General features: G+C 38.5%; 1 protein-coding gene across 3 annotated transcripts in view; it reads left to right on the top strand.

Moving 5' to 3' along the window:
* Pard3b (par-3 family cell polarity regulator beta) overlaps positions 1–25909 on the top strand; it is a 1142550-nt gene that overhangs the window by 833448 nt on the left and 283193 nt on the right. For all 3 annotated transcript variants that reach the window (XM_017801393.2, XM_017801395.2, XM_029569916.1), the window contains exons 17-18: positions 920–1126; positions 1845–2082. In XM_017801393.2, the coding sequence (XP_017656882.1) occupies positions 920–1126; positions 1845–2082 (445 nt within the window). The remainder of the gene's footprint in view (positions 1–919; positions 1127–1844; positions 2083–25909) is intronic.

Consider the following 25909-nt stretch of genomic DNA (forward strand, 5'->3'; position numbering starts at 1 on the left):
GAACAGATAGGCCCTGGTGAAACAGCTCTGAATGTAGAAACAAAAGCCTTAATGAAATTATTTCCATCTTTTAAGTCACCCTTTTGCTGCTAATATTTATATAGCTTAATCTTGTTATTCATGATTGGGAGACTTGCTTGAGCAGGAATGGAGGTCAAGGAATGGAGTGGAGGGAGCAGGCCCAGGGCAAAGCAAACTTTCTGAGTAGAAAATAAAGTATATTAAAGGCATATCTTTAAAACTCACATCTAATTTTTTCTGCTCTATAAAGGTATATTATATAAAAAGTCTGCTCCATTCCTACATTCAAATAGAAATGCACTTGGACGACTACCACAGACAAAGAAAAGGGTTTTTTTTATTCCTTGCTTTGCTTTATTTACAGACTGAATAAATTTCATTCAGCACACATGAATAGTCTTTAGGATAAGATAAAGCATTTAATCACAAAAATTGTATTCACTAATGTTCCTTGATTTGCAGACAATATATTCCCTAACAGCATTTAAATAACCCTCGTCATAATAATAGGTACAGCGTATGCTGAGGCTGGATATGAAAGGGAAGCACTGTTTGTGTTTCTGTATACACACATATATGCATATATGCACCCTTCAAGTTCACATGTATGTGTCTGTATGTACATGCATATATACACATATACATTTCTATGTGTGATATACATTTAAGTATTCTTATCCAAAATTGTGTTATAACTGTAGAAAAGGAAAGGTTCAGAGAGGTCAAACTACTTACTCAAGGTCACAAAAGATGGCCAAGCTGGAGTTTACCACCCCCTACTCTCTTAACACCCTCCTTTTGAAGAAGCCCAAACAGGAAAATTCTTGGATAACAGGTGTTTCCACAATGGCATCCTGTTCATTCTGGGAAGGGTGACGTTTTACTCTTTCTTTTCCAGACTCTCCAAGCAAAGATTTCGGTCCGACTTTGGGTTTGAAAAAGTCCAGTTCCTTGGAGAGTCTGCAGACTGCAGTGGCTGAAGTCAGGAAGAATGAGCTACCCTTCCACAGGCCCCGGCCACACATGGTGCGAGGCCGAGGCTGCAACGAGAGCTTCAGGGCAGCCATTGACAAATCGTATGATGGACCAGAAGATGTGGAAGCCGGTAGGGCCATATGCTCCTTTAAGTGCTTTCTTCCCTCGTTATCTGCAAATCATAGATGAAAATATGCACTTAACTACTGAAAAAAATGATTTAAGGAGCACAATTATATTTTTGATATTAAAAGTAATTCATTTTCCTGATATGTTTTGCCCTTTGGCTTAATGAACATGGAAATGGAGAATGCAATATTCAATTTATTTTACAGTGCAAACACTAAAGAAATATTCTCCTTCGCTTTCCTACGAGGACCAACTGTCATTTACCCTCAGGGTGGGAGCACTAAGTACGCATTTCTTGACACTCTTATTTGAGTCATTAAAAGCAGCATCAACCAGAGGACTGACTACATTAATTGAGTAGAAGCAGTGGGTTAGAGTTATACTCAAAAACCTCTTCAGAAAGAAACTCACCCTGTTTGTTTCCCAGCGTGTGGGCTTTCTGAGCTGATCAAGGTCAACAAGCCAGCCTTCAGAGAGATTAGTGTCTTAGTACATTTCATGCCTTTTATGATAACAGCTAGCATCCAAAGGGCCCCACTCCCAGCCTCAGACTTTGCTGAAGTACCCAGGTTAGGGCAGTCATGTCTTCAAAGCATACAAGTAGCCATGTGGTTGGGTAGAACACTTCTATTCATTCTTCTGTGTCTTACATTTTGACTCTTCTTTATGTACTAACTGTAAGTGCCCCTGACCATGGATACTGATTTTTCTTTCCACAGATGGTCTGTCTGATAAGAGCTCTCACTCTGGCCAAGGAGCTCTGAATTGTGAGTCCATCCCTCAGGAGAACTCTGAGCTACAGGACGTGGAAAATAAAGCCAGGAAAGTCAAGAAACACAAAGAGAAGGAGAAGAAAAAGGAAAAGGTCAAGTTGAAAGTCAAGGAGAAAAAGCGGAAAGATGAAAATGAAGACGTGGAGAGGAAAATGAAGAGGAAGGGATTCGGTGCCATGCTGAGGTAAGGGCCTGCTCTGAAGGCCCTTCCTTTTGTTTCTCCTGGTGAAATCCCTCCTTTGTATATGCTCAAAACAAGTGCAAATTTTCCCTCATTTTCAGCTGCCTTCATAAAAACCAAGACTATGAACGTACATATACAGACATAGACACACACACACAGACACACACACAACACACACACACACACACACACACACACTGCACAAAAGGTAAAAGGAACCTTCTTGGCTGGTCCCTGAAATTGTGGTGATGACAAGAAACTGTCATAAGCCTGTTGTCAAAGACAGGCCACCGCTCAGCAGGGCACTGGCAGTACCTACCTTCATACTTACGTGCTCCCGGCACATCTCTCTGCACAGTGAAAGCAAGAGACCAGATGTTACCTGTGGAACACCTCCTTTAAATTAGACACATCATGGTGTCTTCATTCTTCTGTTACTTCTGATACTCAGGTGGTCAGGCCTCCAAACACAGTAACTGTCACCTTCAGAGGCACTGTGATGCATTGGAGATGTCAAGGGGATGAAGGCCAAATGACTCTGATCTCAAACCAGGATCCTCCACGTCTCAGCCATGGGTTTCACACACAATTTCAAAATGAGGCTAGTACCATACCTGCCTATGGGCCCACTAGAGGTGTGAGATAAGATTTCAAATGCAGTAGATTCATTGGCTAGGAGGGCTGAACAGCATATAGTCAGAAGATAGCTTTAGCTGGGTTCTCCACATCTTGGTTTCCCTGTGATCTGGCTGATAGATTTCTTATCACTTTTGGGAACCAAAATGTCTCTGGTCAGAGACTCAAGCAACTAGTCTACTATGTCAAAATGTACCTACTCCCTGATCATAGAATCTCAACCCCAAGGGAAACCGTATATGTATTTGGAGGCAGAAGCTTACCTTCTCCAACTTCCCCGTCTGTGGAATCATGGGATGGGGAAGAGCAATGTTAAATGGAAGAGTTTTTTACTTAACTGGTGTATGTGTTGCAAGCTTGCCAAAGGAGGCCCTTTATGGGCACTTTTGTAGAGGACTCATGAAGCTCTTTATTATATCAATTGCAGCTGGTGGAAATAATTTCCTCTACTGACTTCCTAAGGATCATTGACCCTTAGCCCCTGACCTCAGACAGTATGCCTGGAGTCCCCTTCTCTAGGTAGTGGATTTCTTGCATAGTGGCAGCCTGAGAAGGCTCTAACCTGTGCAGCGACTGCAGTAATATCTCCCCAGCCTACTAGGATCACTGATCTCTCATCCCCTCCAGCTTCTTTCTACCGCTCTCCTTCCTCCTTACCCCACCATAGAGGTGGCAACCAACTTAGCTTCCTAATACTTCCTCAGACCAGTTTGGGGCCTCCCTACCAAGAGGTATGTATTAGACCCTTTCAAACATGCTGTCTCTTGGCTTAGGGCAAGGGTCAGAAAACTTTTACCAGTAACAAACCAAAGTTATGAATAATTTTCCTTCATAAAAATAACTTCAGATTCTCTGAGAGATTTTCTTGTTGGGGGTGGGGGAAGAAATTATTACTATAATTTTCCATCAAATTAATCTTTATACTTCTTTTCTATGGACTAAAAGTAAAGACAGGATATGATAAATTTAGCTACCTCTTGTGAAACCCTTAGAATGCTTAAACTCTCTTAAAACTGTTAAGTGATGCAATATACTGTTTTCAGTTTGGGATATTTAACTGATATTTTCAGAAAGAAAACTTGCAGGCTGGGCATGGTAGCGTATGCCTTTGATACCAGCCCTATGGAGGCAGAGGCAAGAGGATCTCTAAAAACAAGACCAGCCTAATCTCTATAGAGTTCCAGGTCAGCTGGGGCTATAAGGAGATAGAGAGACTCTGTCTCAAGAAACTCCTCTCTTTTTTTCTCTCCTTCCTTCCTATCCTCTCTGCCTCCTACCTTTCCTCCCTTTCTCTTCCTTTCTCTTTCTCCCCCTCCCTCAGCCCTTTCTCTCTGTCTGTCTCTCTCTGTCTCTCTCTCTCTGTGTCTCTCTCTCTGTCTCTGTCTCTGTCTCTGTCTCTGTCTCTCTCTCTCTCTCTCTCTCTCTCTGTAAGACCTTAAGAAATGTAAAGTGACATTTAAAGGAAACAAATAGTATGAATAACTCCAAACTTTTCCCTCAAATATCCGTTATTCAGACAATGCTGTTCCAGGGGCCTCAAAATCTTAGGAATAACTTTGCCCCCAGATGCGTTAGAACAAGATATGCTGTGTCTTGCTGAGGTCTGATACCCTCCAGCAGGTCTGATACCCTAATAGTCATCTGATTAGTAAAGAATGAGATTTTATAAACTGAGTCTTAAAGATCAAATTGTCTTTTATTACTGAATCAAGCAGTACCTCAGCTACAGGACAGAAAGGCCCTGAATGAGCTGTGCAGAGGGCACACACCGGCTTTATAAGCAGCAAAAGGCAGGAGAAGGCAGAAACAAGGAACACAAAATGAACTGGCCACTGCAAAATTACTTTCCCTACAGAGTTACAGCAGAAGCCTTCCACATGACAGCTCAAATTGACCAGATCCCTTTTGATTGGTTGTTGTGAATCACCTGTTTTGTGTTTTGTTGTAGTTCTTGTTGTTATTGTTTGAAAACTGACCATTTTTTAATTCAGGATGATCAAGTGATTTCATTCCGGTTTAAGACTGTTCTGTTATGACCTAGCTTAAGAGCTTAGTGTCGAGCAGCAGCTCCATTTTATTTGACATGACCCAGAATCTAATGACTCTCAGTAAGACAAACTATGTAAGCATTGGTTTGTTCTTCCTGCTTATCAGTCTAAAGTCTGTCCTTCCTTTTCTACCTTGAGTCTTAGACTTAAGGATGTCAGTATTATGATGACCAAAAGTCGTGGGCTATTAGGCTGAGGAGATGGCTCAGTGGATAAAGCACTTGCTGTGCAAACAAGAGGATCACAGTTCAGATTCCAGCATCCACATAACTTCTAAGCAGGCATGGTGGTCCACCTGTAATTCCTGGTATACACAGGATCCCAGTGCAAGCTGACTAGTGAGAGTAGTCAAATTGATGAACTTTGGGCTCAAGAAATATGTCCTGCTTCAATATATAAGGTGGAGAGGAATCAAGGAAGAAATCCAACCTCAGCCTTTGGCCTCCACATGCATGGTGCACATATATGCAAGCTTGCCATCACACACATGTGCCTACACACATGTAAATATACATACACAAAAATAAAATATAAATTTAAAAAATGATTTTTATAACTTAAAAAAAACTTTGAGAATTTCATACATGCATAAAAGGTGTTTTGATCAAATCCATGCCCACCCCCTCCCCTCCAACACCTCCCATATCTCCCCATCACTTTTTTCTGAAAACTTCATGCATTCATTTCCTTCCTTCCTTCCTTCCTTCCTTCCTTCCTTTCTTTCTTTCTTTCTTCCTTCCTTCCTTCCTCCCTCCTTCCCTCCCTTCCTTCTTTCCTTCCATGAAAGAAATAGTTCCTGGCCTTTGTACTATAGGTGGAAGGAAACTCACTTATTTTATGTATGACTATATAATTGGCCCATTTAGGGATTAGATAAGAGCTCCCAAATACTTTAGACATTTTTGGCCTTTGAAACGGAGTATGTTGTTAAGAGGCCCAAAGACATTTTGACTTTTAGCCAAGAAATTGGCTACTTTTCAACTGCCTAGCCAATTCCCACCTCCTATTCTTATCACGCCATCCTCTGAAGAAGTTACCCAAATTGCCAATAGAGAATTGGGATGTAGACTGCTCTGGCTTCTTCCATGCTGAACAGGGATACAGGGTGAGGCACTTGGGGTACCCCTTCAGTGGGTCTATCTAAAAGTCTCCCAAATTGCATAACTCTTATCTCTAGGGAGAAGAAAGTCCTTGACTGGTGAATAGGAGGTGTGAAGGAGAAGTAAAGGCAAGAGTAGTTAGAATTACAAGTTCTAGACAGGGACTTTTGGCCTCCACATGCATGGTGCACATATGTGCAAGCTTGCCCTCACATATATGTGCCTACACACATGTAAATATACATACACAAAAGTAAAACATAAATTTTAAAAATATTTTAAAAGAAATGGTTGCCTGTGGCTCAAACATGTTGGTAATAATTAAAACAATGCTTACATGAAAAATTTGTCTTTGAAGTGGTAGACTTGAGTTATTGCAAGTTCAGACTCTGCATGAGGACTTTGAGTTTAATCTTGACTCATGTACTTACCTGAGTAACACTGGGAAAGCTAACCATTGTGCTTCAGTTTCTTCATCTGAAATTGAGAATCATACTAGAATCTACCACTGTTATGAGAATTATATTCCTTTGTTTATATAATAGGCCTAGAGCTATGTTTCAGAAGTAGTATCTATTCAATAGTTAACATAATAATAGTCTTCTAAAGATGTCCAAGTCCTAATCCCAGTGTCTGTATATATGTGATGTTTTGAGGCAAAGGTGAATTAAGGTTGCTGATCTGCTGACCCAGAGATCAGGTGCTTATCCTGAATTTCTTCAGTGGGTCCAATGTACTTGCAAAGGCCTAACAAGCAGAGCTGGAAGATACAATGAAGGAAACTTGGGGCAGGGAAATGTGTGGTGCTTGCTGTGGAGAGAGAAGGAAGGCAAGAAAGATGGGCTGCCTGTTCAAGCTGGAGAGGCCAAGGAAATGGGTTCCCTCTAGCCAGTCCCTGAATTTCCAGCTATGTGTGTTCAAACCACTAAGTTTGCACTACTTTCTTGCATTATCACTGGAAAACCAGTATAGTCATTATCATAAGTATTATTACTGCTTTTATAATGTCATAGCATTTTATAAGGACAATTTTTCTCTTTAGGATATTAAAGGAAAACTATAAAAATGATTTACCTACAGTAATCTGTAAATATGGACACTATTAGAGAGAGCTTCACATAGTCTATTTCCTAGACTGTCACTGAATGAAACTCCGTGTTTTCTGTTACATGATTTCATGTACTTCAATGCTCACAATACAGTCCCCACTCTTCTTTTTGTAGCCCTGGTATATTCTCCATCTTTCCACATAATAGGAATCCCAGGTCCTGGATCCTGCAGTCATCCAGCACCCTGGCTTTTGTTTCCTTTCACTATTCTGACAAAATTAAGACCCGAAAGGTGGTGTTTGATTTTATCTTTAGTATAAAAATAGCAACTGTTTTCCATAGCCTTTTGCATCTGAGTTTGTGAGCACATTGCAGTCGCTGCTACACCGTGATTTCGGCAACAAAGAACACAAAAGCCGTTCCCATTAGCCAACAGATTTTGCTTTCATTCTCATCTCTTGCTCAGATGCTATTGACTTAGTTTCTTTCTTATTTAAAAAAGATTGATTGCTCTAAGGTTCTCCTGGAGTTAGATGTGACTTAAATATGCATTATTTTTTCCATTATCTGCACAACTCTGACACTTTCCTGAACATAGGCTTTGATGTAGATGCTGCAGTTATACCATGGACAGTGTCACCTGGCCAAGGGGGTAAATGAGGTCTTAAATTCTGCCCCCTTTCCTCATCAAACCACAACCCTCATGTGTGATATGTTAGCTATGGCCTCATTCTTGCTTCTAAAGAGCCAAGTGTTTGTGCTTTTCTGGTAGTAGCTGTTATATTTGTGTTGATGACACAGAGTAGGAGAGTTCAGCTTACTTGTTAATGTAACCCGATACTACTGAAAAGTTACAGTCTCAGTCATGTCTTTCCACCCATTGTCTACATGAATATTACTATAACTTGCAATTGTAAATCATCTTCTCACATGATTCCAGTGTCGCTCTTACATGTGGCATGAATTATTGTAGGCAAATATGCAGCTCCGGAACCTACCAACCTTGGTAGTTACCTTGTATTCTCTGTTTACCTGCTGCTGAAGGAGATGCTCGTTGAGTCTGTTATCAATCTTTGTTCATTCTGATTAGAAATCACAAAAAGGCCAAGTATAGCTGCTTTGCCTGTTACCAGCTCTTGGCGTTACCAGCTCATCTGAGGGTTCTTTTTCTTAAGCTAAAAATCACTAAGAGGCAAGCAATACCATCTGAGCAAGGCTTTATTGGGACTGTGCTTGTGCATGGGGAGATAGGTACAGGATAGTGTTCTGGGACTCGATGCCAGGTGCAAAGTTTACGTAGACAGAAAAGGCAAGATCATGCAAGCATACAGGAAGCTGCTAAGCAAGATCCCAGAATTTCTGCACGTGTCTTTTCAGCTCTTTGCTCTCGACACGGTGACGAGCCATACATGCGTGTTGGATTCATCTACTCTCAGCTCGTAAAAGATGGCAGAAGTGCCCGCTACCACCAACCTAGGAAGGTCATGTATCTGTCGTATTCCAGCCCAAAGGAGACACATTTGATGTTGTAGGTCCCATCCTATGACTACTATGTTATCCTAGAGTAGAACCTAGAGATTAAACCCTAATATCTTAGTTGTTTGATAATCTTGCAAATCTCTTTTACTCATGAAATGAAATTCTTTCTGTTTAAAACTGATCCCTTAATATAATAGCTTCTTTCATCCTCTTTTGCTCCTGTAGGCCCTTCTTCAAATGCTTTGAACTTTCAACTTGTTCTGGACACTGAGTATAAGGCTTGAAATAGTTTATATTTTCTTTCATGTGCATATGCGTATGTGTGTTGTATGTATACGTGTTCTAGTGTGCATGAGGTGTGTGTATGTGTGCAGTATGTGTACAGGTACACATGTGAAAGCCAGAGGTTGATGTCTGGTGTCTTCCTCAGTCACTCTCCATCATATTACTTTCGAGACAGGATCTCTCACTGAACTTGGAACTCACTGATTCAGCTACATTCAAGTGGCCAGCAAACCCCAGAGCTCCTCCTGTCTCTACCTCTTCTGTGTTGTGATGATAGATGTGTGTCCCACTCCTTGCTTTTTATGTAGGTGCTGGGGATCTGAACTCAAGTTCTCATGCTTTTGCAGCAAGTGCTTTACCAAGGGAGCCATCTCCCTAGTCCCTTAAGTTCTGTTCTCTATACCTTTCATAGAGATTTGGTCCTAAAGGAATTATGCCTACTTAGCTCCTTTATGAAGTACAAATTTTGCTAGTAGGAACCTCATCTCTGGTTTTAAATTTTGTTTGCCGATGTTTATTTGATGAATAACATTTATTGACTGCTTCCTCTTTGCCAAATATATTCATAATTATTCTTTGTTTACTCAATAATATTTATTAAAGTCTTGTCTTATATCAGATGCTATCCTAGGCCCTGGAGAGATAGCATTGGGGGCCCTGCCTTTATAGCACATTCTCATGTTAATAAGGAAAGGAAAAATAAAAGATAAATTTGAGTTTCCTATGGTATGTTTAATACAAAAACAAGGAAAATGCCACCTAAATATGAAAATTGTTTTAAACTGTGGAGAACCCAGGGAGTATAGGGACATTTACTGAGACAGCAGGGTACAGACGAAGGTCTTGTCGACCTACATGGTGCTGAATAAGGTCATGGCTCTTATGGGATTTACATTCTAATAAAGGGGAGAGAATAAGTGCCTTATCTAAAACAACTGAGATGATTCCAGATTTCAGTGGGTGCTATGAGAAGGTAAAGCCAGAAGGAATGCTGACATCTCACCCCGTAACTGTCTAATGGCCTGACAGAGTGCATCTGTAGAAGTTGCTTAGAATTTTCAGAAGATACATTATCTGAAATAAGCATACTGTGGTACGAAAACCAACTCACTTCATGTCTGATTTCTTTCTTTCCTTTTCTTTCTTTCTTTCTTTCTCTTTCTTCCTTCCTTCCTTCCTTCCTTTCTTTCTTTTTTTGCAGCATAGAAATATAAGAAGGCTATTTTTAAGCCAACTTCACATACAGCTATAACAAAAACCAACCCACACTGTGTCTGTGTAGTATGCAAAGCCCTGTTGTAGCTGAAACAAACATTCTGAAAGCTTTGGTCTGCAGTGTAAATGGTGAAGTTGCTGTGTGGCTCTTTGTAGCCACTCCACTTCTGGTCCAGCAGTTAAACCTTCTGTGTCCTCTCCTTCACTTAGCTAACATTGTTCAGGTTTCTTTCTTTTAAAAAAATCCTGCTAAAAGTATTTTTAAAACATCCAGAAGTATCAACTTTTAATATCTAAGCTTTGTATATGTTAAGAGCTACACATTTTGTTCAATACATTCCAAAATATACTATGTATTTTATTTAATTATGAGAATGTTATAAAAAGACATTCTGCTGTGAGCTGTCTTAGAACTGTTACACACAAACCCTCCATTACTGTGACAAACAACATAGTCATTACTATCACCAAATTAATGCTGAGCCTAGTTAAAAATCTGTCCCTTATAGGTCCTATGGTCTTCACTTATCCCTTTGACCTTCAGTCTCCACATAAGTAATTTATATTAAGAATACATCCTCTCCATGATGTTGTTAAGTTTAAGTAAAATGGTTTGTATAGGTAAGCAAATCTGTCTGTAGAGTGCCCAACCTGATCAATATTACTTATTGTTACTTATTTTAGTTGACAATAATTATTACATACCTTTATCATATATATCATGATGTTTTGATAGACTAATACATTGTAAGAGAGTGACATCAAACTAACATATATATTCCCTCACCTGTCTTTTCTATGTGAAGACACTACACTCTTAAGTTGCTAGTCCTGTCTACCTGAAATTTTATCTCCTTTGAGAAACAACTTCTCAACCTTCTCACTTCCTTGTCTCTGGTAATAACCATTTCACTCTGTTTCTATGAATTATATTCCTTTATACTCTACCTAAGGGAGGCTGTTGTGCTTATTTGGCTTAGTTCATGTAAGAATGTTTCCCAGGTTCATCCATGTCACAAATGGCAGGGTTGTCTCCTTTTTGAATGTTAGCTATTATTCTGTGTGTACATGTGCATGTGTGTAAGCACTGTATCTGTGTATATAAATACATCATTTTCCTTATCCATGTATCAGCTGTGTACATAGGTTATTTCCAGTTCTTTGCTTTCATGACTACTGCTATGGTAATCGTGGATGTGTAGGAGTCTCTTTGATGTGCTCATTTCATTCCCCTTGAATATATTTCCAGAAGTGGGATTGTGGCTGAATCATGTAGTAGTCACACTTTCAATTTTGTGAGAAATTTCCATGTTTTCCATATTAGCTTCACTAATTTGCATTCATTCCCATCAACAGTATGCAAGGCTTCAATTTTCTCTGCACCCTTGCCAGTCATTGTTTTTGGTGTTGTCTGTTTTGTTTTGTGAGGAAAGGCCTCTGTATAAAGCCTAGGCTAGCCTCAAACTCATGATCCTCCTACCTTAGCTTCCCAAGCGCTGAGGTTGAAGGTGTGCACCACCATGCCTGGCTATTTCTAACCATTCTAATAGGTTTGAGGGAATGTCTCATTATGGTTTTGATTTGCATTTCATCTCTCCATATAGCCCTTTGTCCACTTGTGTATCTCCCTTATGAGATGACAGATGCTTCTTGCTTTTCCCACTATGGATCTACTTCAGTTAGACAAACCCATCAGATACCCTTGTCTCAAAGCAATATGTACTGGGAGTCCATAATTTTCTCTTCCAGTGCTTTATTTTTCTGGAATTTCTGTTTTGTAATTCAAATGGGCATGGTGCTTTTTCTTTCACCTGAACAGTTTGCATAATAAACTACAGGAAGAAATGGCATAGCTCAAATCATTGGCTCATTTATATTTTATGTGCTCCAGGTCACTCCTTTCCAAACGTAACTGTGAACTGTTTTCAGGCTTTACTTTACCAGTGGTTATAAGGCAAAATTTTCTATTGCTGAATACAAATCAAGAATAAACTTTATGAAGTCAGGTTTTTCGGTTTTGTTTTCTTTCCTTTATTTTTAAATGTGCCTCAGTGCAGATTGTGTGAAGGGGTCCTGGGCTGGATGTTCTTAGTGCGTGGCTCACAGTTACTCTATCAGTCTGCCGTGATGATGTCCACAAGGATATATTTTGACTTGATTTTTAAATTAGGTTAGACAGAGACTGAATAGTCACCAGGGAGCATGACGTATATGGTACATTTGTCTCCTTTGCCTTGAATCCGTAATGGCCATTACAGATCTTGTGTACAATAAATGTAATGTGGCCACAGCCTGTCATTACCTCTTTTCAGATAGTGGTTGTAAACATCTGGGTATCCCTTTAACTTTATGGGCATGAAGGGCAACCCAGCTAATGTGACCAAGGCTATGAAATTTTAACAGTCATTTCCCCAAAGGCAAGAGGCCAGTCATGGGCTAGAATTTAGGTGCTTTGCTTCATGAAGTTCAGACCAGCTTGAAATGTGAAATCTCAAATGAAAAATGAAGGCAAAAATAGGTCAAAGTTCTTCATTCAGCTTCAGGCTACATATAGAAATACACTGAAAAGAGAGCCTTACTGCTCAGTATAAAATAGCTGCATGCATTGAGCCTGTGAGAAATATGACTGTGGGAAAAAGATATATAATATGTGGGTCAAAGGTTACTATTACAGGTACAGTTCTCTATGACTGACCGTGGTTACAAGAGAAGGAAGTAGATGCTAATGTCCATCAGCATTGATGGTCAGTTCTTGTCTTTTTGGTAACTGCACTTTTCTCTCCTCAGCTCATCCATAAATCATTTACTTTAGGCAGTTGGGGAAATGGCTCAGTGGTCAAGAGCACATACTGATCTTGCAGAGGACCCAAGTTTAATTCCTAGCACCCACATCAGGTGGCTCACAACTGCGTCTACCTTCAGCTCATAGGAATCTGATAGTCCCTTTTCTGGACTCCACAGGCACCTCACTCACACTCACACATATCCAGGTACAGACACACAAATATGCACTTAAAAATCAAAGTAAGTCTTTAAAAATTATTTACTTTATCTTTTACAAAGCAAACCATAAATATTTTGTTTCCCCATTTTGTTGATTTATCAGTTTTCTTTTGGGCTAAGTGCCCTAGCTTCTTTTTAATTCAAGTTGGAAAAAGCAAAGATGCCCACCTTTTTTTTTATTTTTTTTTCTTTTTCATTATTATCATCACAAGCCTGGGTTAGAAATGCAACTTTTTATGGCCAGTAGTGTTGAGCCTATAATAGAATTGCAAAGTGAGGGTATAATATACAGATACTGACTTCCATTAAACTCAGTGGTATGATAGCTGATAATGTTTATATATTTATGTTATGCATTCTAGCTTTTGTTAGTTTGAAGCTGAGCACTACAGAGGAAAATTAGCACCATAACGTGGTTAGATTGTGGACATGAGAATTTGAAGAAGTGAGAGGTATATGTGGAGAGGGCAAGTGGTAAAAATGATGCAGATATTTAAATTTGGATCAAACAAATTTGCTTGTCCAGCATTTATTTCTTAACCTGAAGATGACCCAGCTACTCCTCTGGTGGCCAGAACAAAGACTAATGAGATGCTGTAGTGCTCAGCATGTAGCATTTGTTTGCAATATGACTTTAATAGTTTTTTTCAGCTGTCAAGCCTGTCTGCAAATGTTTGTTTATACTTCCGTTTTCTGAATATGTGTTCATGGAAGGGCAAGGGGCTTATATAGAGTTAATTAATATGAAAATGTATGGATACCTTGTTTTCAAAGTCTGATTGCTACTCATGTCCTTCCTTTTCTACACTGTATAATGTTGATTATTCTGTAGCTCTTGTTTTCCACTGCCCAAAGCAGTAGGGTGATTTGATTTTCTCATACTTATCACAATAAAGAATGATCACATAGAGTGTCAACTGAAAGGCTTATTTGTTTAATTAGGGTTCCTTCTCCTCTTAATATGTGAGCACAACTCCCATTACATTAATGTGAATTACAAAAGAGCATTGAAGAATAGACCACTTTATCTCATTACTTTTCTTGGATAATGAGGTTTAGATTTGTTAACAGATCAGGACCAAAGTCCAGTGGCTTAACTTTTAAAGCAATTGATATGCTAAAAAGAACTTTCACAGGCACTAAAATGGAAGGTACACATTCATAAATAAATGTCATTAGCATTTAAGATGAAATATAATCATTTAAGATGCTAGATTAATAAAATGCAGATTTCCTAATGGACTTATTTGCATACTCATATTAAGTAACTAATAAAGCATATTAACAACAATTTTCTTTGTATGTACAAACACTTATAGGTTCCTAGTGGAAATGTGTTTACCTAATATGCCTTTTCCTGTGTCCAACACAATGTCATGTCCTTGCGAGATGTTTACTTAATACTATTAGGTAATGACATGTAGAGATTTAATAGTTTCCCTGGGGAGGGGTGGGATCTTTGTTTACCACCTTTTATCTGAGAACTTCAGTGTAATTTACTAATGTCCATCTTCATGAGTGTAGCTTTCCTTGCAGATAATTGCAACATGAAGCTGCCTAGAGCCACAGCTTGAACTGATGTCACCAAGACCCCTCCTATCATCACTACTATTGTATTAGCCTCTAAACTGTTCTAGATACCAATCATTAATTCTGTGAGCATGTACGCCCTGTAGAACCCATATTTATTTTTGCTATCTATTGGATTTTCCTGTCTCAAGGCCACATCAAAAGAGAAATGTAATAACATGAGCTGGTTCATAATTAAGTAAAGAAATTTGAATCTTCAACATAGTAACTGTAAATATTTTCCTCATAGAATGAGAAAAAGAGTTCTCAGAACAATAAAAAACAGAAGATACCCAAATTGAAAAATAGATAGGTTATGTGCAAATATTATTGGATTGTATATCCAGGACTATTACCTCAACTAGGCTAAATAATACCCAGCATGGTTTTGGAGACAATCCGGTTTTGTTTCTTGAGCTATCAGTTGTTTCAACTTCAACTTCAACATGTCTAAAATCTAATTCATAATCTACCCATCTAAGTTACCAGCTCATTCTGACCTCCCTAATTATGTTTGATGCACTGCCAGGAATCCTGTGACATCTGGGATTTGTCCGCCTTCCCATCCTCACCCTCCCATCAGCCAGTCCTGTTGATATGTGAAAAGTGCTGCCTTTCACATCTGGACTTTCTTTGCTGTTTCCACTGCCACCACTGTAATTCAATTTATTGCTTATAACTACATTGTTTCCATAGCTTCCTGACTGATGTGCCCTCTTCCTTCATTTCTTCATTCCAGTTTATCCTAGCCTAGCTCCCAATCATTTGTTCATTATCAGATATTTAATGAACACCATCTACACCAACATGTAATGTAACACAGTGGCAAAGAGCAGATCTTCTGGAATTGTTCCACTTAGACACAAATCTCAACTCTGCTTGTTTTAGCTGTCAGTTCTTGTTATGGTTTGAATATGAAACGTCCTCCACAGGATTATAGTTTCTTAGCTTGGTCCCCTGAATGCTTGTAGAGCCTTTAGATGGTTGGACTTGGCTGGTGGAAGTAGGTCACTGGGGGGAGGCCTTTGTGATGCCAGTCCTTGATTCAGGCCAGTGGGCTCTCCTTCCTGGTCATCCATGATGGAGATGCCTCTGTAGCATACTCCCACAATCCCTAACAGGATGGACTAAAATCTTCTGAAAGCAAGAACCAAAGTAAACCTTTCCTCCCTAAGGTACTTCTATCATTTCCATCATGTAGTTTGTCATAGTAAAGAGAAATATAACTCATTGAGCGAGCCCTTCAGCAGTGACTTAACCACTCTGTGTCACAGTTTAATATCTTTTTGTAAAACTGAAATAACAGTAGAATTTACCTAATGGTGCTGTGAGAATAAATGAGATGATATAAGAAAATGTCTCCTAGTTACTTACTGGCTTTCAAAGTCTGGCAGTATCCCAGAATCACTGATTGAACTATTAAAATTATACTGTGCTAGATAGCCTTAGTTGTCAACTTGACACAACTGGGTAAAGGGAGTGTCATTTTGGGAATTTTCTCCACTGGACTGGCCTATGGCCATGTCTGTGAGGCATTTTCTTGATTATTGAGTGATGTGGGAGGTCCCAGCCCACTATGGATGCTGATACCCCTGGGCAGGTGGTCCTGTATTGTATAAAAAAGTAGGTTGAGGTAAGTTGAAATGGGCCATGGGAGCAAGCCAGTAAACAGCATTGCTCCATGACCTGTGTTTAAGCTCCTGCCTCCAGGTTCCTGCCCTGAGTTCCTACCTTGGGCTCCCTCAGTGATGGAGCTGTGACCCAGGAGATGTAAAATAAAGTAAACCTTTCCTCCCCAAGTTGGTTTTGGTCAGTGTTTTTATCACAGCAATTGAAAGCAAACTAGAACAAGATACATTCCTGACTTCATCACTGGAAATTTGAATTAAGTTTCATATGGGACTTAGGGATCTCTGATGGTTCTAATGCAATGAGAACCCAGAATCTTCATTTGGAAATGAATAACTCATACATTTCCCACTTTTTTAATTGGCATTCAGTACTCTCTCATCACCCAAATAATTTATCATCACTTTCACTCTTGTCTGCAGACTTTCTACTCTAACCAGATCAGTCTAGTCACTGGTGCCCCACAGTAAGTTCAGAGAAGCCCTTGAATGGCAACTTCCCTTAAAATGGTCTTCCTTCTATTTCCCTGACTCCACCAACCTTCCAAAGCACACCTTAAGCTCTCTTTATGAATCTGTCTTGAACCAGAATCTCTCTCCCGTCAAGATTCCTTCTCAGTGTCAGAATTCAGTCAGTATTCTCCTTTAGCACTTCTCATGAGTTGGCCAGGACTTTAGTTTGAGTTTCACTTGTCTGCTTCATGTCCTCCATGGGGTAATAAATTCTTTTAAACAAAAAGACTTCCTCACAATGCTGTTCACAGTGTTGGCCTTTAATAAACTTTTGCTGATTGACTTGCTTGCTTGTATATTTTGCTAACTGTGATAGGCTTATTTGGATATCACTGTATTGTGCCCCTTAGTCATCCTGGATAATAGTATTCAAAATAATGAAAACAGAGGAAATGGTGCAGAAATAAGAAAGGGGCGAGCTGCATTGGGAGTTGACTTTATTTTTCTTCATTTCTCTTTGAAGTAAAGGTTGAAGGATGAGTTAACTGGTAATAGTTACCAGCTGGTCTCCATTTCCACTGAGGACAGTGCATCAGAATATAGGGCAAAATCACTACTGGTAGAAATGAGGTTACATATAAAAAAGAGGATGATTGTTAAGCACTGGAATGAGGTTTCTGAACAGGTTGTAGGATTGACCTCCCTGAAGTACTTTAAAAGTAAAAAGGATAAATATCCATCTAAAACGATGTGAGAAACTATGGCCCATCAGTTCATTTCTAGAATATCTATTAAATACTACTCTAGGGAAACTCGGAAAAAAAGATACAACATGATCCCCGTGCTTAAGCTCACTGTCTGATTAAGATGACCTATAAATATGAAACTATTAGCAATGAAGTAAGATTTAGAATTAAGAGCTAAACTGTGAGTTTAGAATCATAATGATGCTCTAAATTCCAGTGTGCACCTTCTAGCACCTCTCTACGGAACTGCTCCAGATCAGCTTTTAATAAATGCATTTCCAGTCTCCCCTTAGAATGAACTTCTAGGTAGAATGAACAAATTATCGATCTCTTCTGACATAATTTATCCAATGTATTGAGAAAACAATTGCTAAGTATACAACAAGCATGTTGTGATATGTATGAAGCCAGTCTTTTATTTTTTTTCCTGACCACTTCTTTTGTTTGTTTAGCAAATATTCATTGCCTTATAAATACTAGTTCCAGGGCCTTGTTGGGAAGTACCAAAGTGAGTGAGTCAAATGTGTTCTTGTTCTGTTCAAAGCCCAGGACCTATAGGCATTCTTTAAAGTGTGTAGGTCATAGACATTCTACTTATTAAAGAGCTAAATAAACCCCCACCCTATGCTCTGTTTAAAAAAAAAAAAGAAAGAAAGAAAATGATAGGTGTTTGAATAGATAGATGAGAGGGATCTGACTAGACCACAACTGGATGGACTTGCACTGGGTATGTCTGGAGACACTGACTTGGCACAGTTGCCCTTAACACCCAGGACAGAATATATGGGTTCCAGTGGGGTGGCTATGGGAGGGGTCTGGTGGGGACAGGACTATAAAGATGATTCAGATTGTTTGAGATACTCTGTATGAAATACAACAAAATTTAATAAAAACAAATTTAAAAACCAACAAAAAGCAAACAAGTAAGAAAAAAACTCAACTTATAATAAATAACTAATAACCAACTGCTTCATCATATATTATTCTCTGCAATTTTTGAAGGTTATAAAAGATTATGCTGCCGGGTGTGATGGTGCACACTTGGGAGGCAGAGGCAGGCAGATCTCTATGAGTTCAAGGCCATCCTGGTCTACATAGTGAGTTCCAGGACAGCTTGGGCTACACAGAGAACCTGTCTCAAAAAGACCAAAAAGAAAAAACAAAAAAAGACAAGATTATGCTAACACTAGTTCTAAGTACATGCATTTGAATATATGTGTATAAATGTATATTTGTGGCTATAGTATATATACAGTATTTCATATAGCATATATATGCATATGTATATAGTTATTTTATGTTCATGATTTTCTTTTTAAAAAGAATAAATTTACTCTAAATTTCAAAAAAAAAAAAAAAGAGCTATATTGTCTCCTAAACCTCTTCAAGAACCTTGAATGTGATGAAACTATTAAACTCCTTGCAACATACCTAATAAAAATACCAACCTTTGTTCTTTAACTTCCTCCTTGAGTGGAAGTTTTCCATTGTTAGAGAGATGCATGTCTTTGTCTACTTGTAGCATTCATATAAACTATCATTACAGCCATCAATGGCTTGACCACTGAAATTCATTATAAGATAGGTCTATGGGACAAAGCTAGTCTCACAAGATGAAATGACACGGCATTGAGGAAGGTAGCTTTGGACATCTACTAATATTTAACTTACCAAAATTTGAGCTTTCCGTGCATTAATTCTCAGTGCTTCCTTTGGTCTGATTAATGGTGACCAACTGTTCTTGGTTTGAGGACTGAAGATTCCTTCTATAGGAAACGCCTCCATTTTAAGCCCAGCAGGGAAGCTGATCGCCTTCTTTGTCTATATTCGCAATTCTAAATGGTCTTTCCTCTCTCACCTCTGTTTCCCTCTTTTGGCTTATATGCCAGTGTAATTTCATTATTTGAAAAATGAAAGACTAAAACCTAAATATTATTTTTAAATGTTATATTTAAATTTTAAAATTCTGAACAGCAAAAACAAATATTAAATATAGAAGAGTAGAAAAGAAACGAACTGTCCTAAGTGTTTTTCTACTTCCTTAAGCCTCAACCATTGTCTGTTCTCTTAAAGCTTTCCTGATATCCAAAAAAATCCACATAGTTCTGGAAATCAAAGTGGAAATATCTCAGCAAAGAATGGGTCAACGCAGCAACCCACCATGGCCATCAGAAGAATCCTAAAAAGTGTTATACAAGTCAAAACTCAGGAAGGAGAAAGCTTGAGGGAGTGTTGACCAGATAATGGTTGAAACTCTGATTACAGTCAAAGTCACCAGTGAACAGTAAAAACCCTAATTCTGGAGCTTTTAGTAATAGTTCCTCCCGTTGATAGGTTTCTTCTCCCCCAGGGACTATAATTTTCCACTTTAAATTTGAACTCTAGTCAATGTCTAGTACAAAATCAATATCATAGATTTGTTCTGCTTTCTTTGTGCCTCCTGGAATTTTCAGAGTATGGGAAGGAACAGTTTTTATGATGAAGATGGAGTATAAAATGAAAGAGGAGGCTCTGACCAGTTCCCCAGAACTTTGACCCATGTGATCTATACCAAATCAGTGTCATCCTCCCACCCCCCATCTCTGCATACCTTCATTATTCTCATTCTTTGAGGGGTTAAATGTCCAGAGTGATATGATTACTGTTATGTTTCTGGACAAAATCTTTGCCACATAAATTAGAACTTACTACCACAACATTTTTCCAATTTAGCCTGTGTTTGCTCCCTAATTTTAATTTTTAAAAAATATTTCATTTATTATTTTTATTTTATGTGTATGAGTATATTGCCTGCATGTATGTGAGTGTACCCGTGTCATGCAATGCCACGGAGGTCAGAAGAGGGCTTTGGATTCCCCTGGAACTGGAGTTAAAGGACAGTTGTTAGCCGCCATGTGGGTGCTGGGAATCGAACCTGGGTCCTCTGCAAGAGCAGTCAGTGCTCTTAATCGCTAAGCCATCTCTCCAGCCCATGATTTGTTATTTTTAATTATTGTTTTTTAATCTTTTTCCTTAGGTAAGACAGAGGAGAAAACCAACCAAAATAAAACTCCAAACTCAAGAGTAATCAACCTTTTATGTGAGATGCTTTTGACATTGTGAAAAATATGTAAAATCACCAAAGATTATTCCAGGAAATACAGACTTGGGGGCGTAGTGGGCTGTTCTCATTCTAGAGGCTGATTATACCATCTGCTTTGACAGGTGCAGCCCTCTGGTGAGTCCCTAGCATCTTCTGAGTGTCATCAAGCTTCATGGCAAAGTCCCTGGCCAGGCATTATGACCCTAGACTTGTGTTGGATCCAGTCTGGAGCCTCTTGGTATTTTCCAATTGGCTTTTAAATCACTTATAACACAGGAACAAAACTATATCTTCGGCTGTTTCTCACTCTCCTTAGTACCTCTGACTGTCTCACATGCTCCCTCTGCTTGCCTTTGGTATTTTCCTTAGACATAACCAAACTTTTCATTTACTGTGGTTCTGATCTTCTGAACTAAGCATGAAGACTGATTCTCAGTAGTCTCTCCAATGATCCTGCCCAGCATGATTAAGACATATTTTACACGACTAGAGAGATGGCTCAGTGGTTAAGAGCACTGACTGCTCTTGCTGAGGACCCGGGTTCGATTCCCAGCACTCACATGATGGCTGAAAATCATCTGTTATTCCAGTTCCAGGGGATCCAATGCCTTCTTCTGACCTCTGTGGGCATTGCACAACCCAGGTGCACCTACCTATATGCAGGCATTACATTCATGCACATAATTAAAATAATAATTTTTTTTAAAAAAAGATGTATTTTACATCTGGAAATTCAACTGCAAAAGTCCATCATGCTAAGAAGGTGCTCTGAGCAACTTTGAATCTTGAGCCATTACTTCTCTACTCTGTTGATCCTGGGTCCACCCAGAAGCATCTTTTAGCATACTCACTCCCATGGAGTTAGCCTTGTCTTCTTGTACTAAGGGACAAGGATGGCAGAGATTGGTTATTTCTCACAGACCACACCAGAATCCCATGTATCTATAGTTATAATACCTTTTTACTTGAACTTGATGTTTCTTATCTGATGTCCAGGTGCTCTTCTGTCCTTTGCTTTTACACAGTCTGTGTGTATCTGACAGAATAATCCTGAATAAAGAACTCTGGGCACCCTGGCTGACCTCTCTCATTGAATTTCTGTGCCTTTGTGAGATTCCTCTAGTCATGACTTATCCTGTGTGTGGATTCCATCTAATTCCCTTCCCAGTGATTCTATAACATGAGGAATGTTCACCACCAAATATGCTGTTGCTCACTGCCTTGTTTATAGTATACACTCACAGTTAGGAGTAGATGGGTGATGTGAATCAATTCCAAGAAATCCAGTAACTCATAGTCAGTTTATATTTACAGATGCTTCCATTAGCTGATATGATATATAAATGACATTTTTATCCCAAATTCTTAGTTTTGAAAACTCAAGTATTAATTCCAAAAGAGAGGAATAAGTCCCAGGAACATTGTAATTGCTAACAGGAAGGTCTCTTAATTTTGGAAATATGGGCTAAAATGGGCTGATAAAACTCTGATCTTTAGTTTTGCATTTTAAGTGTTAAAATTGAAATCTAGCTGTCAATCATGTTTTATGCCATAAGAGATGCATCAGCATGCAGTGGTAGGTTATAGGATGTGATAGAAATTGTAGTAGATTGTTTAGCAATCAAATGGCAGGCAGATACCATTTTAATCAGTGTTGTCATTAACAACTATCAGTAGAGAAGATAAAATGTTCTTGTCTTTGTGAACTATGATTTATAGCTGGCACAGCAGTCATACTGAAGTATATTTATTTTAGAATATAGAGACATTGATTAAGTGCATATGGCATCTCAAATACAGTTGACATTTTAAGTCAAAATTATTACAGACACACAAGCCATTCATTTAAGCTGCTGCTTTAAAAATGTGTCTCAACTGATTGCTAATGGAAGAAAGTCTAGCTGGGCCAATATTTCAATAAGTTGTTGCTATTTTACTGGTGCTTATAGACCAACAGAAATTTGCCTCCTTTGGAGAATCAGATCATTTCACTCTTTCTTGTAGATAGGCTCTAAAAAGAAAAATAGTTCCTTAAATACTCTAGGTCTTTCAAAATGCACTCTTACTAGGATAAAACTATCTTTTAATTCTTTCCCCATAGTTTTACCTACTTTCTCTGAAAATCTTGCTTTCTAGCCTATCAGTCTGCTTAGCAACTAGATCAAATAATTGATGACAGCAGTAGCCGAGGCATTAATATAGTTTAGGGATGATGGTGTTTGTAATGTATATTGCTGTCTGATGCCAATAGAACAGCGACTTTAAAAGCACAAGTGTTTGAGTGCTGATTTACAAAATTGAAGCCAATAGTAACTGTGCCTTGGAGCACCTTAATATAACATATCAATAACTTTTTTGGTCTAGTTTCTCATTTATTTCTCTTTGACTTCAGTGTTAACTGGGATCTTTAAAACATTTTATTTAAAAAGAACTTTAGACTTACAAAACGTTACCAAAAAATGACATAAAGTATTACTTCATCTCCTTAACCAGGATTCTTCAGATGTTAACACTTTACCAAATAAATGCCAGCAGCCTCATGCTCCCTGTTTCCTACCCTTGCCTTCCCTTTCTTTCTCTCCTTCCCTCTCTTCCTCATTCTCTCCCCCTCTTTTCTCTCTCCCCCCCTTCCTGCCTATCCCTTTCTCTACCTCTGTTCCCTACTGGCTCCCTGGCTCCCTCTCCATATTGACGTGTAGGTACAGTTGTATTCATGCGTGCCTTGTTTCTTAATAATTTCAGAGAAGTTGCAAATATGACGCCTTTTTATTCCTCACTGTACTCTGAGGCCAAGACTACACTGCTGTGTTATTCTACCCCGTACTTTGCTAAAGTAAAGGCTAACCTAAATTCTACCTCAAATCAGCAAAATTAGAAATTACTAAATGAGGAAGGTGTTGATTTCAAATATGATTAAAAGTCGAGAAAACCAGAATGTGTTATTCTTTTATTTTTGTAGACCTATATTATCACCATTTAATCTAAAAACCTAAATGAAGTCAGCACTAACTTCTGGTAAATGAGAATCTTTTTCCAAGAGGGAGGTGTATGTCTCAGTTAATGAAACTTCAAAAGCAAGACCTCTGCAAATAGGTGCAAATATCTTATCCTTGTTATAAGGCCTCATTAATCATTGAGTTTAGTGTATGTGCTTGAGTGTGATGCTGAATAGGAAAATGTCCCACTTAGAATTATTATTAAAATCATGCTTCAGAAGGATCCTTGGAAATCTAATGTCTTTCACAGAGACATTTTTCCTGTAAATAATTTATTGATAAGACTGGAGAGAGGGTTAGAAAGCCATACAGGTCTTTTGTTATCTTAGGCCTTTCTTCTAAATACCTGTTCATTTGAAATAAAAATGTGGAAAGATGGATGCATTATGATAGTTGGAGTGGAATTAAGTTCATCCAAGAAATTGATAATTTACCTAAAATTACAAAGAGAAGAAGAGCTCTAGAGATATAGAATATACTCCACCAGACTTTGTGTTTACACTTGTTAAGTAGGTATTCAGCATGCTTTATATTGGTGGGGGCCACTACAGGTTGCACTCTGTCTTAAGAGAAAAGAAGTGAAGTCATACAGCCTAAGTATAGCTGGTGGTTGATGTGGGGACAGAAATCTATCAATGCTTAAATAAATAGATCTTCATTTCCTAAAGATTCATTTCAGCTTTTATAGGAAATATGGTAGTATCACTCATGCAACATAGCTTGTCCCCAAATTATGTGAACACAAAAGACTACAGACTGCCACATCTGTCCAAACTGCTAACAAAAGATAGGGCAACTCTGGACCAGACAAAAGTTCATTAAATAACATAAACAGTCAACTGAATCTATTTATTATCTCTACATATCAAGATTTAATTAGTTGGAACTGATTAGCTACTATTTGATCTACGAAGGTGACTATGTCTTTGAATGTCCAAGCCCCAAATACACCCCAAATGAAAGGCAGTACTTTATGAAGCACTTTGAAATGTTAGCCAAAAAGAGAGGTGTGTGTGTGTGTGTGTGTGTGTGTCTGTGTGTGTGCACGCGCATGCACATGTGTGTGTGTATAAATATACACCTCCATGTATATACCTACAGACACACTTCTTAAAAAAGGAAAAAGTACACACATTTTTACAGTAAGGATACACAATTTTGTTATGAGTCTCAGAGGGATCTGTAACTACAGAATTGAGAGCAATGTTATATCAGAAGCTAGCATGTATAGGACCATTGAGGTCTCTACAAGACAAGTGGTAACTGTTCATGTTCAGACTCTAACTCCAATGACTAATATACTTGCCATGAGCTCTGAAGAATATTATATATGGCATACAAGAGGGACTTAGCCAGCTGTAGAAGAAATAATGGGCAAGTGTCCATCTCAAAGCTTCCATATGACAGGGGCCTCCTCAGGTCAAACCCTAGTTTGCCGATAAGTACAGTGTCATGGACGAGCTCTCTTGGCCATGAAATGTTATGTAATAAGGATTATATCCTTTCTAGTACATTCTAGACAGACTCCATCAAATGTAAATCAAACTTTATTAGATGTTTTTGTTTACCTGTGCTTTTCTGGATATGCTCTGTTCTGAGTTTTTTCTCTAAGCTATTATAATTCAAACCAAAGATGTTTCCTGTGTGTTTAGGTAACTCCTGAAGTTTCAGTCCCACAGGACTTTACTGCATGCATCTTTTTGTCCTTCTTTACAGTGTCTGATAGAGGTAGGCTGTGATATCAAACCCGATCATTAGCTATCTCTACAAGGCAGGTAACATTACAACCTGAAAAGGATTTTGTCTAGGTCTTATGGATCTATACATGTAAGTACAATAAATTATTCTATGAATTGATTGTTCTTGCAAGTTTAATAATATTTAACATGAATATACTTAAAATAAAAAGCAGCTATATTCCCAGATACAGTAGCACCTGCCTGTAATCCCAGCATTCAGGAGGTGAGGACTGTGAGTTTGAGGCCAGTCTGAGAACTATAGCAAGTTCTAATCTAGCCTGAGCTACATAGCAAGATCCTGTCTCAAAAAAAGGGAGGGCTGGGTATGCATCTTCGTACAAAATCACTTTTGCCTAGCATTTCAATGCCCTGGGTTTGATTTGCAACACCACAAAAAACAAAAAGTGGTGATATAAGATAAAGGAAGTATATTGAATTTACCTAGAAAATTTCAGTCCTACAGAAAAATAATTTAAGTTTAGTTATAGAAGAGTGTTTGATTTGATTTTAAACTGATGCTAAAACAACAAGGTTGTCTTACTTGATTAAAAATAAATTACTGTTAAGAAAGTAATAGCAGCAGGTGTGGTAGGGCATGCCTTTAATCCCAGCACTTGGGAGGCAGAGGCAGGCAGATGTTTTTGAGTTCAAGGCCAGCCTGGTCTACATAGTGAATTCCGGGCCAGCTGGGAATACAGGGAGACCATGTCTCAAAAAGACGAAAGAAAGAAAGAAAGAAAGAAAGAAAGAAAGAAAGAAAGAAAGAAAGAAAGAAAGAAAGAAAGAAAGAAAGAAAGAA

Source organism: Nannospalax galili, unplaced genomic scaffold, assembly GCF_000622305.1.
Source record: "Nannospalax galili isolate Female #2095 unplaced genomic scaffold, S.galili_v1.0 scaffold281, whole genome shotgun sequence".
Lineage (NCBI taxonomy): Eukaryota > Metazoa > Chordata > Mammalia > Rodentia > Spalacidae > Nannospalax > Nannospalax galili.